Here is an 18,922-nt window from a genome sequence, read left to right as displayed (position 1 = left end):
GTGCTGTGCCTGTGGCATGTGTATATAAGTTCCCAGGCCAGGGACTGAACCCAGGCTGCAGCAGCAACCCTAGCTGCTGCAGTGACAACGCCGGATCTTTAACCCACCGTGCACGAGAGAACTATTCCCTGGTTGACAGTTTCATCTGTCTTCGCCCACATACTCCCAAATGGACTGTCCCGGCCCCTGACCCTGAAGATCTTACAAAGAGCAAAGGCCAAGGTGTCCAACCACTGGCAGAATCCTGCCCCAGGTCTGGGGTGTAGAGCATCCATCAAAATAAAAACTAGAGGAGTTCCTGCCGTGGCGCAGCAGAAACAAATCCGACTAGGAACCATGAGGTTGAGGGTTCGATTCCTGGCTTCACTCAGTGGGTTAAGGATCTGGCGTTACTGTGGCTGTAGTGTAGGGAGTTGTGGTGTAGGTCGCAGACATGGTTTGGATCCTGCGTTGCTGTGGCTGTGGTGTAGGCCGGCAGCTGTAGCTCCGATTGGACCCCTAGCCTAGGAACCTCCATTTGCCATGGGGTGCAACCCTAAGAAGCAAAATAAATAAATAAATAAATATAAAAAGAAAATGAAAAGAAAAAAAATAAATAAAGGGGAGTCCCCATTGTGGCTCAGCGATAATGAACCCGACTAGTATCCATGAGGATGTGGGTTCAATCCCTGGCCTCACTCAGTGGGTTAAGGATCCCAAATCGCTGTGAGCTGCGGTGTAGGTCACAGATGGGGCTCGGATCTTGCATGGCTGTGGCTGTGGCACAGGCCGGCAGCTGCAGCCCTGATTCAACCCCTAGCCTGGGAACTTCCATATGCCACAGGTGTGGCCCTAAACGAACAGACAAATAAGTAAATAAAAAAGTAAATAAAAACTAGAAATATCCCCCGCTTGACTGTCACCTCCACGTGGGCAGGGACAGTTGTTTATCTTGTTCCCTGATGACCCAGAACAGCGCTCAGTTCATTGTTGGGAGAATGAACCCTTGGACACAGTGATTCCCCTTCTAAGGATCTGAGCTAAATAAACACTCACACGTGGGCACAGGGTTGTGGGCACAAGCACAGGAGGAGCAAACAACCAGGAAAAACTTGTAAATGTTTATTCATTGTCAGTATATGACGCAGGGTAAATTGATAATGGAGCTTTGTAGCATGGAGCACCTGCTGAAGAGGAAAGAGGGTGAGAGGGACTTGTCCAGGACATGCTGCTGGTCCCAGAAAAGCAGGTGAGAGATGCTCATAGTGCTATCTTGTGTGTGTGTAAGTGCAGAGAAAAACATCTGGGATCAAACATCTAGAACTGCCCTTGGTAGTCACATCTGGAGAGGGAGATCAGTGCCGTTCTGTGCAAAGTATACCTGACACTACTTGTTTTTTAAGGTAGATGCATGGATACACAGACAGAAATACATCTTGGGCATATATCTTGCTCATTAACACAACTCTAAAATCTAACAGCACATTTGGCGCATAGTAAAACAAATCATGTTTAACTTTTCACTGTTGTGAACTCTTTCTTTCACTCGCTATACACCTGATGGCCAGGAGTTCACAGCCATGCCCATGTTCATGAAAGGCCACCAGGTTCTGCTTCTTATCATGGGCACTTGTCACATCTCTGAGGCTGAGGCAAGGAAAGAGAAAGAAAATAAGTTGCCGGTGCGCTCCCGTTGACTGATAGATCGCTATTCAGCTCCACATTCTGACCTGCATGACCCTGTGCACTCTGGTGATTCTGCCCTGCCTCAAGGTCTATGTGCACCTCCCACTGCTCATGTGATGTTCCTGGGCCAGGGATCGAACCCATGCCACAGCAGTGACCCGAGCTGCTGCAGTGACCATGCTAGATCCTTAACTCACTGAGCCACCAGGGAACTCCTCTCGCTGCTCCTTAAGACCACCCTTCAGGCTGCAGCAACTCCCTCACCTGTCCTGTGCGTTTCTAGGCTAAAGCAAGGTATGGCCTACACATCAGGGGCCCACCTGGGGTTTAGGAGCCCACAACATCCCGGGTAGGGAGCATCTCTGGATATACAGAGCAGGGAGTAGAAAAAGCACAAGAAACCTCATCGTCTAGCCTCAGAGCTGCCCCTCCAGGGATTTGGAGAAAGGGGTGATTTAGGGAACAAGTGACAAGGTGGGATGTAAGTACCATTAACAGAATGGTGCATTTTGCAGGGATGTGGGGGATCGACTGAAGGGTCACTTACAGAGTTAGTCATCTTCCTCGGGATCGCTGATCTCTTCATAGATCACTGGGTACTTTCTTTCCCGCAGTCTGTGGGTCCAGACATTAATCTTGCTTCTCCCGGATCCTGCGGTGGAGACACGTTGGTAAACGGGGGTTGGGTGGGTTGGGGAGTGTTGGGCCCTGTTATGTCAGATAAGGAGATGCCTCCTCCCTTCCAAGAGGCCATGGGCCTTCTGTAGAGTCTGTTTTCCCCACCTTCTCGCTCAGAGAGGTTGAGATGTCAGATACTAAATATACACCAAATGCCAGTTAGAGTTGTAGCTTCTGGCTCCTTCTATTGTCAGGTTATTTATTTAATTAATTAATTCATCTTTTTAGGGCTGCACCTGCAGCATATGGAGGTTCCCAGGCCAGGGGTCCAATCGGAGCTGTAGCCACCGGCCTACGTCCCAGCCACAGCAACACCAGATCTGAGCCGTGTCTGTGACCTACACCACAGTTCACAGCAACACCGGATCCTTAACCCACTAAGTGAGGCCAGGGATCGAACCTGCATCCTCATGGATGCTGGTCTGATTCGCTTCTGCTGAGCCATGATGGGAACTGCTATTTTATTTATTTTTATTTCTTCTTCTTCTTCTTTTGGTCATGCCCATGGCATGCAGAAGTTCCCAGGCCAGGGACGAACCTGTGGCACAGCAGTGACAAGGCAAGATCCTTAACCTGATGAGCCACCAGGGAACTTCCACTGTCGGGTTTAGACTCCCAACCTCTTTACTTACCAGAACATTCATTCAGACCTTCTTTCATTCAGCGGAGATTTGTTAAGGGCATTCTGTGTGTCAGGCATTGAGCTGAGGGTGGGGGTAAAACTTTAAGACACGCTCCCAGGGTATCACAGACGGAATAATCACCTGAGCACCTTTCATGTTGTCAGGCCTTCTAGATTCATCCGAACACCTTGTGAACAAACTGTGAACTCAGATTCTTCATTTCCCTTTTACGGACCAGGAATCTGGAGCCCAGAGAATTTGGAAGACTCGTCCCCATTTACACGGCTTTCATATCAAGGACAGCTCAAGTCTGTAACTCTGGAAGCCAGTTCCTCTGTCCAGCCTGGCCCCCAGGCCTGTGCAGGATCCATCGCCTATGCCTGGCACACACTTGAACACGGCCAGGGAAGCCAGAGCCGCTGTTCCCAAAGAGCATCCTCTTACCTGATGTTTCCGTACTCTGCTGAGCAGAGGCACTCGCTTTTCCCAGGAGGCATGGCTCGCTCGGAGCCTTCTCTGAGCCAGATGTTGTTGGTCCTAACTCCAAAGGATTTTTTTCCTTTTCGGGCGTCTTGGGCATCACCTTTTTTAATGTGGAGGTCACACAAAAATGGTATCAATGGCATTTCTAGCATTCTGTAGAGCTTACAAAGTATCTTCGCAACACAGTACCTTAATTAACATGCGCCACAAGACAGGGAGATCATGATATTACCTGTACCTAATTAACGAGGAACCGGGGAAGTTAGAAGGAAAAGGAATGGCCTAGAGGAAGGGTGTTTCCAGAACTAGAACGCTTGTCTTCACGCTCTTTCCAGACTGACACTCTCGCCAACGGCAGAAGTCTCCATGTGAGCAGGAGTATGGTACACAGAAGATTTGGGGAAGGAGACCATTCTAAGAATCCACGAGGTCTGTGAAAGCCAGGAGGGGCTTCTATAAAATATAATGGATCAAATATAAGCCAGTAGAAGGCTGCTAGGATGGTCAATGTAAAAATGTACAGAGGAGACACAGCGCTGCTGGGCAAATGGTGTAGGGAAGATGAGTATTAGGGAAGGGAGAGGAATGGCATGGTTCGTGGAAATTAATGTCGATGGCAAAGAAAGTGGTGCCAGATGTCACACGCTCTCCTACCCCGGCATGAACATTTCGTGTGGAAGTAGGTGACATCCTGTACCAATTCTACTTCTGTCAGGGTGTGTCACTGGCCAACCATCTTAAGCTAGCCTTCATTCGGCGCCTTCGTTTCTGCAACAGTGAACAATAACTGTAAAACTGGCTCCCTTGTTTATGGATCAGTGAACAATAACTTTATTTTTTGGGTTTTTTTTAGGGCTGCACCTGCAGCCTATGGAGGGTCCCAGGCTAGGGGTTGACTTGGAGCTGTAGCCGCTGGCCTACGTCGGAGCCACAGCAACTCCAGAGCTGAGCCGCGTCTGTGATCTACACCACAGCTCATGGCAATGCAGGATCCTTAACCCACTGAGCAAGGCCAGGGATCGAACCTGCATCCTCATGGATGCTAGTCAGATTGGTTTCCGCTAAGCCACAACGGGAACTCCGAACAATAACTTTAAAACCAGCTTCACGTCCTACTGTACAGCACAGGGAACTATATCCAGTCTCTTGGGATGGAACATGATGGGAGACAATATAAGAAAGGGAATGTGTGTGTGTGTGTGTGTGTGTGTGTGTGTACATATGACTGGGTCACTCTGCTGTACAGCAGAAATTGGCACAGCATTGTAAATCAACCATAACCAATAAAATTTTTTTTAAAAACCCAGCTTGGCAAAAGAACTTTCTGAGCTTATAAAGGCTGTTTAAATGTAGTAGTAATAAAAATGAATACTTCCTTTCATGATCCTTCTTTAAATTCTCTCCTCAACTGTGTCCACACTGGCACCCAACCCCCATATCCCTTTACCCTCTAAACTAGAGTTTACTCTGCATCTGTGGAATAACTTATTCAATAAATCTCTGAGGGTCCCCCTGGGCTGGGACTGAGGCTTTAGAGATGCCTCGGGTGCAGACAAGACCCCAAAGGAGCTCACAGTATGGAGGGGCCGACAGTCCAAGTGATTTCCAAGCAACAGGAAAGGGGCCCTTTCACTGAGCAGAGGGGAGCTGGTACTTCCTGTTGTGAGAGTGGGTGTCTAAACGGAAGCCAAAGTGTCAGCAGCATCTGTGGAGTGTGACCCTAGGGAAAAGCCTGAGCTTCATAAGCATATGAAAAAGTTCATGAATTTGGAAATGGTTTGAGACTTTGGATTAGACAACTAGCACTGCCACGGTGGTGGTCTCAAGCAAATTATTTAACATCTCTGTACCACAATATCCGCATCTTTACTATTATTTAATAATAATAATAATATCCTCGTTATTATTGGGGGATAATAAGAGTAGCAACATCACAGGGGTTATCCTAAGGACTAAATAAATTAATCCAGGTGAATTGCTTAAAATAATATCTGGCATCACTCTGAAAACAAAAGAAGTATCAGCCATCGCACTTGTTAATTATTATTAAGCTGTTGATACTACATTAGGCATCGTGATAAAGAGATCAGGAAAGGGAGGCAGTCGGGGCCAGGCAATTTTCAATACTTTCCCACTTTTACCCGTATTCACATCCTTGGAGAGATAAAGGGTCTCTGGTCCTTTGGATCTAGGAAGTACTCACCTTCAGGTATTTTCTCCCTCTTAAGTTGGAAGCCTCCTTAGGAGGTTCATCTAAAAGGAGGAGATTTTTCTTTGTTAGTAAATATTCCCAAACTGCAGAGACACTCGTATAGCATCAGAGAATTCTGCAGCAGAGGGTTACGAGTTCACTCATTGTCAAGGAGTTATTTTGAGACCGGCCCCTGAATTATAATGGGTTATGCATTTATTTGCAGCATCAATTCATAATTTTCCTTCTGATGGTTTATGAAACACGAACTAAATCCCATCACTGCCTTGTCCTATTCCATTACATATTTCTTACCTTTTTCTCCAAAGGGTTAGCTTGATTGGCTGGGAATCTGAAGTATAAAGATGCGGGCATCTTCAACTTGAAAATCACTGTCTAGGGAGTTCCCGTCATGGCTCAGTGGTTAACTAACCCGACTAGGATCGCATGAGGATGTGGGTTCAATCCCTGCCTCATTCAGTAGGTTAAGGATCCAGCATGGTGTGAGCTGTGGTGCAGGTGACAGGTGAGGCTCGGATCCTGCATTGCTGTGGCTATGGTATACGCCGGCGGCTACAGCTCCAGTGTGACCCCTAGCCTGGGAACTTCCATATGCCACAAAAAAAGCAAAAAAATAAAAATAAAAATAAAAATCACTGTCTACTTAAAATGGTGAATTTTATAGTATGTCAATTACACTTCAATAAAGCTGTTAGGTGTATGATGAAGCATGCATGATTTAGTCCAGCAATTCTGGAATATTTCCAGTATAAAGACACCCCTTTAATGTCAAAAACTTTGTAGATACTCATGCACTAGATTTTAAGCTCTCTTGCAGTAATTTTGGTAGCTTGCGGAATCTGGCCTGTTTAGCTGGGGAGTCATAGGTCTATTGAAGACAGTGAACATTCTGACCCTATCTTCTTACGACTGTGTTGCCAGAGCAAAAGAGCAAGTGAACACATCCCATCACCTTTTTAAGTGAGTACATACTATGCTCAAACGCACAAATATTTCTAGAATTTTGTCATTTTTTAAAACTCTACATTACCTCTGTTCACTGACAAGTAGAGAAGGTCAGTGTATGGAGGAGTGCTCTCTCAAATTCTCTCCCAAGCTCAACACACAGGATCAGGTTTGACTAGGAGTGTGATGACTATTTGGTTTCGGTAAAACACAGGGAAACAGGAGTTCCTGCTGTGGCACAGAGGGCTAAGGATCTGGCATTGCCGCAGCTGTAGCTTGGATTCAGTCCCTGGCGTGGGAACTTCCATATGCTGCGGGTGCGGCCAATACACACACACACACACACACACACAGAAATAGCCATATGTCATTACATAACACATGAACCACTTTCTCTTTTAAGGTATTTATACAATACCTATGCACTATTATGAAATCCAGTCCAGAAGTTTTGGGTGGATGAACACTTTAACTTGTTCTTAATCATCCTGCGATTCATTGATGATGTTTAGCAAGAACAACAACTCTTTTTTTTTTTTGGCTTTTTTAGGACCGCATCCTTGGCATGTGGAGGTTCCCAGGCTAAGGGTCGAATCAGAGCTACAGCTGCCGGCCTATGCCACAGCCACAGCCACAGCCACGCCAGATCCGAGCCGTATCTGTGACCTACACCACAGCTCATGGCAATGCCGGATCCTTAACCCACTGAGTGAGGCCAGGGATCGAACCTACAACCTCATGGTTCCTAGTCGGATTCATTTCTGCTGCGCCACAATGGGAACTCCAAGAACAATAACTCAAAAAAAGGGAAAGGTTTCAAACATACAGAAAATTATGGAGAATGATACTGGAAACACGAATGCATCTACCATTGAGTCTAGTTAGATTTCAACATTACCTCACAACTACTCAGATCATTCTGATCTCTTTATTCAAAATATGACAAAACACTATGAACAAGTCACAGGTGAAGCCGTCTGTGCAGTCCTCACTTATTCCTGCCCTCCTTCCTTCTCTATTTCTTTACTTCAGAATGTGATGATATGATGGGCTTTATTTTCATTCAGGTTTTCATATATTATCCATGATAATATATCCATATATTATCATATATTAACCATGTACCTATTATCCATAATACATATAAAATTTATTTATTTTGCTTTTTAGGGACTCACTTGTGGTATATGGAAGTTCCCAGGCTGGGCAGCAGTCGAATCATAGCTGCACCTGCTTGTCTATACCACAGCTACAGCAATACCAGATCCCAGCCACATCTGCAACCTATGCCTCATCTTTTGGCAACACAAGATCCTTAACCCACTGAGCAAGGCCAGGGATCTGGTCTGCAACCTCATAGATACTGGTTGTGTTCTTAACCCACTAAGCCACAATGGGAACTCCAAAAATATACATTCTTGTTTTGTATGTTTTAGGATTTTATATGAATGGCCTCTGACTGCACTTAACCTTCTGCATCCAACTTTTTTCACTCAACCATGATGCTTTTGAAGGAACAAACTCCTGAGAACTTTTCCCCATCTGTACCCCAACGTAGGTGGGCTTCAGGAGACCCTTTCCTGCCACTCACCCTGATCTTCAGAATCATGCCCACTGGATTCTACGGCTTGTTTCCTAGGACACATGAAGGTTGGTGGGGTGGCCTTGAGACCTAGAAAGATGCAAAATATTTACTTCTTTGACAGACAACCTGAGAGGAGGGTGGAATGGTGGGACACAGAACCAACAGTAAAGCTCATCAGCTGTGGGGTGGGTGGGTGGGAAAGCAGAATCAGGGCCAGGAGGAGAGAAACACACAGGATCCAGGTATGACATTTCTGTGGCCACTCCCAGACCATAGACCTGCACAAGATATAAATCAGCAGAATGCCTAGAAGCTGCCCTGGGATTTCTTCCCACACAAAAGCCAAGTGTGGGAAACGTGCCACAGCCTAAGAGGATGCCATGGCATGGCATATACAAAGGGATGGCCGTTTTGTTCCCAGCCTTGTCTGGACCCAGAACTTCCTGTTACCTAGACCAGTCATGGTGTCATAGTTTCTCTTCATACACACATAGGTGATTTTTTCTGAGTATCCCAGCTTTGCCCATTCTTCCTTAGAGAAGTATTTGGAAATATCATTGAAAGCCTAGAAAAGAAAGAAAAATAAATCCTGGCAGTGACTCAGCCAAACATCTCTGACATCCAGCTGGGAATTCTTCCCTGGCTGCAGGACCTCCATGTTAGATTGGTAAACTGGAGATAATATTCCCTCCTGGTTGATGTTATGGCCAACTGAGAGAACACGGGTAACATAACCTAGGCTCTTGCCTGACATGCAGTAGGTGCTTAATGCTGGTGGCATGCTCTCCTCTCACCTTCCAAAATGGACTGAGAGTCACCCGGTACAATGCAAGGTCACAGATCTTGTATCCAGGGATGCTAAGCAAGGACAGAGTGAGGGTGGGAAGCTCTGGATCTCCCCCTAACACCTTGCTCTTTGTTCCCAGTGCCTGTGACCTTTCCCCCCTCAGAAATCTAGTCACCCTACACTGTTCCCTGGGCCACTCCTCTGCCCCCTCCAGATCGCCTCACCTTGGATTTCTTCTCCGATTTCTGGGCATCTTCCCTGGTCCTTTGCGCAAAGTAGCTGCCTCTGTTCATGGTGCTAGAAATGGTTTGATCTAGCAGTAACACACTCTGCGTCTCTCCAGTCACAAGGTCAAAGGTTCTGGGAGGGGAGAAAGTGCTTATAGAAGGCCACACTCAAGTTAGTCACTTGTAATTAAGGTTCTACTTTTCTCCATCCTTGGCTTATCTGTCCCTGAATAAAGATATGGGGGGAGGACCAGATGAGATTAGGGAGCTGGAGGTCTCTGGGAGAAGTACTGGTTAGGGATGACATGTTTTCTGTGGGCATGATCAAAGCAGCATTGGGTCTTTGAAGGAGGTTGGTTACTGTTGTTAGTAGTTTGCCTGGAGATTGGCTTATCCTGAAAGAAATATATGAAGATCCTTGTTGGTGAAGCAGTGAAATGAATGTATAGTTTTATTGAGGGAGGGTGTTTCGAGGCATAGGGGCAAAGGTAAGTTCCAGAGATAATATGGTGTCTCTGAATGATGAATTTCAGTTTACAGGTAGAGGGATGTGGGGTTTTGCTCTGCTGGAAAGAAATGAAGATCGCTAATATGAGTGAATTTAGAGGGTATTACTAGACCCAAATCAATAAAATTAGAAATAAAGGAAAAGTTACAACCAAGACCACAGAAATACAAAGAATCGTAAGCGATTACTGCAAAAAACTATACACCAATAAAACGGACAGCCTAGAAGAAATGGACAAATTCCTAGAAATGTACAATCTCCTGAGACTGAATCAAGAAGAAATGGAAAATATGAACAGACCAATTCCTATTAATGAAACTGAATCAGTAATTAACAACTCCCAACAAGGAAAAAAAAAAAAACACCTCCCAACAAAGTCCAGGAGGAGTTCCCGTTGTGGCTCAGTGGTTAACGAATCCGACTAGGAGCCATGAGGTTGCGAGTTCAATCCCTGGCCTTGCTCAGTGGGTTAAGGATCTGGCGTTGCCGTGAGCTGTGGTGTAGGTGGCAGACTCAGCTCGGATCCCGTGTTGCTGTGGCTGTGGTGTAGGCTGGCAGCTACAGCTCCGATTAGACCCCTAGCCTGGGAAACTTCATATGCTGTGGGTGCGGCCCTAGAAGAGACAAAAAGACACACACACGCGCGTGGGCACACGCGCACACACACACACACACACACAAACCAAAAAAACCTTCCAAAGTCCAGGACCAGACAGCTTCACAGGTGAATTCTACCAAACATTTAGAGAAGAGTTATCATCTATCCTTCTCAAACTATTCCAAGACACTGCCAAGGAAGGAACATTTCTGAACTCATTCTATGAGGCCAGCATCACCTGATACCAAAACTAGACAAAGATATCACAAAGAAAGAAAATTATAGGCCAATTGTTGCTGCGGTGGCTGTGGCTTAGGCTGGCAACTGTAGCTCCAATTCAACCCCTAGCCTGGGAACCTCCATATGCTGCAGGTTTGGCCCTAAAAAGCAAAAAACAAAAACAAAAACAAAAAAAACACCAACCAACCAACCAAAAACAGATGAATGGATAAATAAGCTGTGGTGTGTGTGTGTGTGCGTGCGTATGGTATACACATACATGTGGTATACATATATGGTGGTATATATATCTTGTGGTAGGTGTACACACACACACACACACACAGGAATATTATTCGGCCGTAAAAAATAATGACATTTTGTCATTTGCAACAACATAGATGGACCTGGAGTGTATTATACTTATGTCACACAGAGGAAAACAAATGCTGTATAACATTTCTTATAACAAATGCTGTATAACTTTCTCTTATGTGGAATCTAACAACTATAACAAACTAGTGAATATGACAAAAAATAAACAGACTCACATATATAGAGAACGAACTAGTGGTTACCAGTGGGGAGAGGGAAGGGAGGAGGGGAAAACAGGGGTAGGGCATTAAGAGGCACAAACCACTATGTATAAAATAAATAAGCAATAAAGATATATTGTACAGCACACGGAAATATAGTTATTATTTTGTAATAACTTTAAAGGGAGTAAATCTATAAAAATACTGAATATTGTACACCCAGAATTAATATAATGCTGTAAATCAACTATACCTCAATTTTTAAAAAGGCTATTATTAGGTTACTTGAAAATTATTAGAGTGAAGAGAGCTGGGATCTCTGAGACGATAGGACCACCCATCACTCAGTTTGAGAATGTAGGATGTTTCAATGTAGCAACTATCGCTCCCCAAACTGATGGCATAGGGAGGGGAGGGTCTGAAGCCAAGAATATTGCTTATTCATCCCTAAGGAAGCAATACGAGTCCCTTAGAGGTTATTATCTTTAGCTGAGGAAATATAGGGGCATCTGCCTGATTTGGGGGTTTACAGGGCTGAGGGCAGTTTTGCTTCCCTCATGAAGAGCAATTAGGGAGTCTCACAGACTGAAGATAGTTTTAAGTCTGCCTGACAGGGATTGCCCTCAACGGTTTTAAGTCATTTCTCAGCCCTAACGATCTGGAAGACATTTAGAGATACAGAAAATACCCAACTGCTTGAGTTATTGGCAGAAGCTCCCAGCTTTTCTACTTGCCCCCCCCTGTATCCGTCTACAGCTGCCCTCAGAGAGAACCTACCTCAGAGGTGAAGCCACCGCCAAATGCCGCTCGATGGGCGATGAAATCCCACAATGCAACTGCACAAGAAAAATCAACCAATCAGAATAGTTAATGAACTTGATCTGGCCAATCGGACATCAGGAAAGTGGGTGGGGCAAGTGAGGCAGGAGTGGGGTCTCCCGGTCTAGGTTCCAGGGACAGAAGGGCCGTTTCAAAGTAGGCGGAGACTTCAAGTTTCCCGCTCAAAGCAAGATTGCTTCCCGCCAGAATTGGCCTTTCCAGATTCCGTAGGCACGTCAGTACGCATGTTCAGATGTTGCGTGTGCTTAGATGTTCCATTTCAGCCTACATCTTCCTACCCTCTGCTGTGAATTTGCTGTTTAGTTTTAATAAACGGTATATTGGAGGCAGGCCGCCATCTCAAATCCTTCCCTTCAGTCTCCAGCTTCCTAGGGCCTCTTAGGACCTCTCCAATAACTGAAGAATTTTAAGCTAAAAACAAAACCAAAAATCAAACAACTTTCCATGTGTGCTTTTTATGATACGTGCTTTCTCTCGGACACCCAATAACCAGAAACGTGCTTTACCCCTTAATACTAATATTTACAACAATAGTATTACAAAGAATAGCCATGTATTTAGGGTTTGCTCTGTCCCTGAGGGGGCTCAGAAGTCACTTTTTCTAGGAAGTTTTTCATACCCCCACGTCCAATAGGTCTCCAACACCCCCTGGGCTTTCCATCACAACCCTGATTTAAATTCCTCCTCCTTCTTAAGGCAAGGAGGACAGGGCAATGATCTATGTGCCAAGCACAAAGCCATTTTTTTCCCCAACTGCCTCTTGAGTTAATTACTGTTATCATCCCCACTGTGTAGATGCTGAGACTGAGGCACAGAGTGAACACAATCAATGGGTAGTAGAGCTGGAGTTCACCCCAAATTGGATTGAGTCTGAAGTCTGTGCTTATACTCACTCTTCTATATTGTCTCAAATATTTATTGGTTGGTCGAATGAGGAAATGAGTGAATGAACCTTAAAACTAAAAAGGACTTTTAACATAATTTATATAATCGTCCATAAACATCTATCATTTTATGTGGCTGATGTAACAAATTATCAGAAATTTTGTGGCATTGGAGTTCCTGTTGTGGCTCAGTAGGAATGAATCTGACTAGGAACCGTGAGGTTGCAGGTTCCATCCCTTGCCTTGCTCAGTGGGTTAAAGGATCTGGCGTTGTGGAGAGCTGTGGAGTAGATGACAGACACGGCTCAGATCCTGCATTGCTGTGACTGTGGCATAGGTCAGCAGCTATAGCTCCGATTCAACCCCTAGCCTGGGAACCACCATATGCTGCAGGTGTGGCCCTAAAAAGCAAATAAATAAATAAATAAATAAATAAATAAATAAATAAATAAATAAATAAATTTATTTTGTGGCATAAAACAAAAAAATGTATGTAGATATGTTTTTGGATGTTCCAGTGAAATGTCCTGATCTTTTTTTCTAACAGTTATGGAAGCCAGAAGTCTGAGATTAGTTTCTCTGGGCTGAAATCAAAGTGTCAGCAACACTGCACTCCTTCTAGAGTCTCTAGGAGAGAAGCTTCTCATTGCCTCTTCCAGCTTCTGGTGGATGCTTACATCCCTTGGCTTGTGGCTGCATCATTCTAATCTCTGCCTCTGTGGTTACACTGCCTTCTTTTCTTCTGACTGTGTCAAATCTCCCTTGGCCTCCCTCTGATAAGGACACTTGTGATACATTTAGGGCCCACCCAGATAATCCATGATAATCTACTTATAGCAAGGATCTGCAAAGTCCTTTTTGTTGAAAGGTAGCCCTCATAGGTTCCAGGAATTAGTGTGGGGCTGTAATCAGTCTGCCCTTTGGTCCTCAAAGATTCACATCCATCCCACATGCAACATACATGCACTCCATTCCCAAATCCCCAAATTTCTCAAGTGATTGCCATATCAACTCAAGTCTGAAATCTCATCTAAATATTATCAGCTCTGGTGGCTCAGTGGGTTAAGGGTCCAGTGTTGTCATTGCAGTGGCTCTAGTTACTGCTGTGGTGCAGGTTCGATTCCTGGCCCAGGAACTTCTGGAAACTTCCTATGTGAAGATGTGGCAAAAAAAAAAAAAAAAGTTCAAGAGTACCAAATCTCATCATCTAAAATAGGTATGGTTGGAACTCTGGGTATGAGCCATCCTGGAGCAAAATTCCTCTTTGGACTTGGACAGTGGAAAACAAGTTATCTGTTCCCAAAATACAGTGGTGGGACAGGCATAGGATAGTAACTGTAGATATTCTCATTTCAAATAGGAGAAAATGGAAGAAAAGGAATGAGTCACTGGTCCTAAGCAATTCTGAAATTTATCAGAGCAAATTCCGTTGGGTTTAAAGTCCTGGGAATAATCCTTCATGGCTTGAGGCTCTTTCCTATAGGCCTATAGCTCTGCCTTCAGAGTCATTCTTCCTTTCTCTTGAAGTACGGTGTATGTTTGCAGTTGAGTAGGTTTTTGTTTTGTTTTGTTTTTGGCTGTGCCTGTGGCCAGCCAAAACACTGGCCACACTTTGCAGATGTGATTAAAGGTCCTTGCTATATCCTTGCATGTGGAAGTTCCCCAGGCCAAGGATTGAACCTGTGCCATAGGCCACTGCAGTGGCAACACTGGATCCTTATCTGTTGTGCCACAAGGGAATTCCACAAGTGAGTGGTTTTATCAGCCTTTTTCATGCCTGTAGCATTTTGGGAGTCTGGCAGTCTTCCTCCATTTTGCCTTTCCTCTGTTTTGTTTAGTTCAATCTAGTAATATTTCTGATCATGTAACACTCTCAAAAACTGTTTGGGTTTTCCACATATTCACAGAGATTCATGCCATTAGACAAGATGGTCCTCCACATATCCTTCCTAGATTATCCTATCTCTATTCTTGGGTATGGCTGAGATGACTGAAGAGATTCATGAGTAATAGTCTAATTTCTTCAGTACTAGCAAACACAGCCACACACTTGACTTCTTCTCCAGAGTACATTTTCCTGAGATAAATCTCCCTCTCTCTTTTTTTGTTGTCTTTTTGGGGCCACACCCATGGTATATGGAGGTTCCCAGGCTAGGGGTTGAATCAGAGCTGTAGCTGCCAACCTACCCCACAGCCACAGCAATGTGGGATCTGAGCCACATCTGCTACCTACATCACAGCTCACAGCAACGCTGGATCCTTAACCCACTGGGTGAGGCCAGGGATCAAACCCGAATCCTTACGGATACTAGTGGGGTTCGTTAACTGCTGAGCCATGATGGGAACTCCGAGAGTAAATCTCTTAAGTTAACGTCTTTTGCAATCTTGATAGACTGAGAATTCTTCAAATTATCAAGTCCTGGATCCCTCTTGCTTAACAGTTTTTCCCTCAATTTATCTCATTCCTTTGACATTTTACTATATGCAGCAAGAATCAATCAGACTACACCTTCAACACTTTGCTTGGAAATCTCTTCAGCTAAATATCCAAGTTCATTGCTTACAAGCCCTGCTTTCCACACAACTATGGAACACAATTCAGCTAAATTTTTCTGCCAGTATGTAATAAGAATTGTGTTTCCTCAAGTTTCCATGAGTATGTTTCTCATTTCCTTCTGATCCTTTATCAATAGCACCTTCTATTCTCTAAGATGATATAGGTTTTCTCTTCCATCTCTCTCTCTCTTCCGAGATCTCATCAAAATCACCTTCAGTGTTTTTATTCCTACTAACAGTCTTTTCAATTCAATCTAGGATTTTTCTATCGAGTTTCTCAGCAGGAGTTCCCATTGTGGCTCAGTGGTTAACTAATCCGACTAGGAACCATGACACTGCAGGTTCGATCCCTGGCCTTGCCCAGTGGGTTAAGGATCCGACATTGCCGTGAGCTCTGGTGTAGGTTGGCGGCTACAGCTCTGATTAGACCCCCTAGACTGGGAACCTCCATATGCCATGGGTGTGGCCCTAGAAAAGACAAAAAGACAAAAAAAAAGTTTCTCAGCATTCTTTCAGCTTCTACCTATTATCCAATTTCAAAGTCACTTTCATCTTTTCAGATATATATATATATATATATATATTTTTTTTTTGTCTTTTTGCTATTTCTTTGGGCCGCTCCCGCGGCATATGGAGGTTCCCAGGCTAGGGGTCGAATCGGAGCTGTAGCCACCAGCCCACGCCAGAGCCACAGCAACGCAGGATCCGAGCCGCGTCTGCAACCCACACCACAGCTCACGGCAATGCCGGATCGTTAACCCACTGAGCAAGGGCAGGGACTGAACCCGCAACCTCATGGTTCCTAGTTGGATTCGTTAACCACTGCGCCACGACGGGAACTCCCTTTTTAGATATTTGTTAACGGCAACATTCCACTTTTTAGCTATTAAAATTTGTATTAGTTTCTTGTGGCTGCTATAACAAATTACTAAAAACTCTGTCACATGAAACAACAGAAATTAATTTTCTCATGATTCTGGAGGCCATGAATCTGAAATCAGCATCGCTGGCTAAAATCAAGGTGTCAGCAGGGCTATGCTCTATCCATAGACTCTAGGGAGAATTCATTCTTTGCCTCTTCCAGCTTCTGATTGCTGTTGTTATTCCTTGGTTTCAGGTGGCATTACTCCAGTCTTTTTTTTTTTTTTTTTCTTTTTAGGCTGCACCTGCAGCATATGGAAGTTCCAAGGCTAGGGGTTGAATCAGAGCCACAGCCACCGGCCTACACCACCGTTACAGCAACACGGGATCCGAGCTGCATCTTCGACCTATGCCACACCTTGGGGCAAGGCCAGATCCTTAACCCACTGAGCGAAGCTAGGGATTGAACCAGCATCCTCATGGATACTAATGGGGTTCTTAATCCACTGAGCCACAATGGGAACTCCTGATTACTCCAGTCTTGAAGGCCAGCATCCTCAGGTCTCTTTCTGTTCCATCTTTTAATTCATTATTATTATTATTATTATTATTATTATTTGCTTTTTAGGGCTGCACCTGTGGCATACGGAAGTTCCCAGGCTAGGGATCCAATCAGAGTTGCAGCTGCTGGCCTATGCCACAGCCACAGCAACACCAGATCCAAGCTGCATCTGTGAACTATGCCGCACCTTGTGGCAACACCAGATTCTAAACCTGCTGAGTGAGGCCAGGGATTGAAACACACCCTCCTGGACACTATGTTGGGTTCGTTACCACTGAGCTGCAATGGGAACTCCCTCTCTGTTCCACCTTCTTATGGCCTTCTCCTCTGTGTATCTCTTCAAATCTCTCTCTGCCTCTCTCTCCCTCCTTTCCTTCCTTCCTTCCCTCCTTTCATGAAAATGCGGTCTTTATTTTCTCTAGAAATTGAGGTAAAGGAACTCTTTAGAAAAAGAAATCATCTGCATGATTGAAAATGAGAAGGTCCTAACGATGTAATTATGTCAATTATATCTCAATAAAGCTGGAAAAAGTTTTTTTTTTTTTGTCTTTTTGCCATTTCTCAGTCTGCTCCCACGGCATATGGAGGATCCCAGGCTAGGGGTCTAATCAGAGCTGTAGCCGCCGGCCTACACCACAGCCATAGCAACTCGGGATCCGAGCCGCATCTGCAACCTACACCACAGCTCACGGCAACGCCAGATCCTTAACCCACTGAGCAAGGCCAGGGATCGAATCCGCAACCTCATGGTTCCTAGTCGGATTCGTTAACCACTGAGCCACGACGGGAACTCCTGGAAAAAGTTTTTTTAATCTTAAAAAATAAGAACTGGAAAAAGAAAATGTGAAGGTCCAGCCCTGTACAGTAGCTCCAGGGTGCTCAGAGGAGGAACTAAAGTTAGCCGAGGTTAGCCAAGATTTTCCTGAGTTGTTCAGACTCCAGAGTGTGACTAGTATTCCAAAGAGAAAAGAGATCAGTCAAAAGTTTGAGTCCTAGAGTTCCCGTTGAGGCGCAGTAGAAATGAATCTGACTAGGAACCATGAGGTTGCGGGTTTGATCCCTGGCCTTGCTCAGTGGGTTAAGAATCTGGCATTGCCGTGAGCTGTGGTGTAGGCCGGCAGCTGTAGCTCTGATTCGACCCCTAGCCTGGGAACCTCCATATGCCTCAGGTGCAGCCTTAAAAAGAAAAAAAAATAGTTTGAGTCCTACAGTCTCTGGAAATATGTAATCCTGATGCTTCTGTCATCTCAGCTGAACATGTTGTCTGGCATTTCTGATTATTGGTGAGGAAATTGCCCTCAGTTTCCAAGGATCCTCTGCATTCCCTGTGCCCTAAGATCTGCCCAATTCTGCTCCAAGAGGGCAGCTTACTCATGAAAGTCTTGGAGAAGAATGCTCAGCAGGCATGAGGATCTCCATGCTATGAGCCAGTTTCACAAGAGGGCTGGGTATACAGAAGTAAGTTACTTATTTATTTATTTATGCCCTTTGTCTTTTTAGGGCTGCACCTGCAGCATATGGAGGTTCCCAGGCTAGGGGTCTAATCGGAGCTCTAGCCACCAGCCTACACCAGAGCCACAGCAAGGCGGGATCTGAGCCGCATCTGCAACCTACACCACAGCTCATGGCAACGCCAGATCCTTAACCCACTGAGCAAGGCCAGGGATCGAACCCGCAACCCCAAGATTCCTAGTCGGATCCGTTTCCTCTGTGCCACGATGGGAACTCCTATGCAAAGATTTCTTTCTTTTTTTTTTTGTCTTTTTTTGTCTTTTTTGTTGTTGTTGTTGTTATTTCTTGGGCCGCTCCCATGGCATATGGAGGTTCCCAGGATAGGGGTTGAATCAGAGCTGTAGCCACCGGCCTACGCCAGAGCCACAGCAATGTGGGATCCGAGCCGTGTCTGCAACCTACACCACAGCTCACAGCAATGCCGGATCGTTAACCCACTGAGCAAGGGCAGGGACCGAACCCGCAACCTCATGGTTCCTAGTTGGATTTGTTAACCACTGCGCCACGACGGGAACTCCTCCTATGCAAAGATTTCTTAAAGGGTCAGGAGAACCAGAGCAGAGCAGGGTGGTCCTTCTCCTTGGTCCCCTTTCATTATGGCATAGACTGGGCTTGATAAGGCTGTGTCTCTGCCACCAGCT

At 45.1% G+C, this 18,922-nt stretch overlaps 1 protein-coding gene across 1 annotated transcript; it reads right to left on the bottom strand.

Annotated features, from left to right (window-relative positions):
- Positions 1 to 2,216: 2,216 nt before the first annotated feature.
- LOC125118021 (protein SSX1-like) lies at positions 2,217 to 9,271 on the bottom strand. The gene is made up of 3 exons (XM_047764196.1): positions 9,203 to 9,271; positions 8,642 to 8,756; positions 2,217 to 2,317 (listed from the first exon to the last, which is right to left on the bottom strand). Exons 1-3 carry the CDS (start codon positions 9,269 to 9,271, stop codon positions 2,217 to 2,219), a joined length of 285 nt encoding a protein of 94 aa, XP_047620152.1.
- Positions 9,272 to 18,922: the final 9,651 nt, after the last annotated feature.

Source organism: Phacochoerus africanus, chromosome X (genome assembly GCF_016906955.1).
Source record: "Phacochoerus africanus isolate WHEZ1 chromosome X, ROS_Pafr_v1, whole genome shotgun sequence".
Taxonomy (NCBI): Eukaryota; Metazoa; Chordata; class Mammalia; order Artiodactyla; family Suidae; genus Phacochoerus; species Phacochoerus africanus.
The sequence above is the reverse complement of the archived record's forward strand: the minus strand, read 5'-3'. Positions and strand labels throughout refer to the sequence as shown.

What these genes read in the sequence shown, in the direction of transcription:
- LOC125118021 (XM_047764196.1), bottom strand. Translation starts at nt 9,271, where the DNA reads ATGAACAGAGGCAGCTACTTTGCGCAAAGGACCAGGGAAGATGCCCAG. An exon ending in AATCGGAGAAGAAATCCAAG is followed by an intron (nt 8,757 to 9,202) that starts GTGAGGCGATCT and finishes TTTCTTTTCTAG; the next exon opens with GCTTTCAATGATATTTCCAA. An exon ending in TGACACCATGACTGGTCTAG is followed by an intron (nt 2,318 to 8,641) that starts GTAACAGGAAGT and finishes TCTCCACCGCAG; the next exon opens with GATCCGGGAGAAGCAAGATT.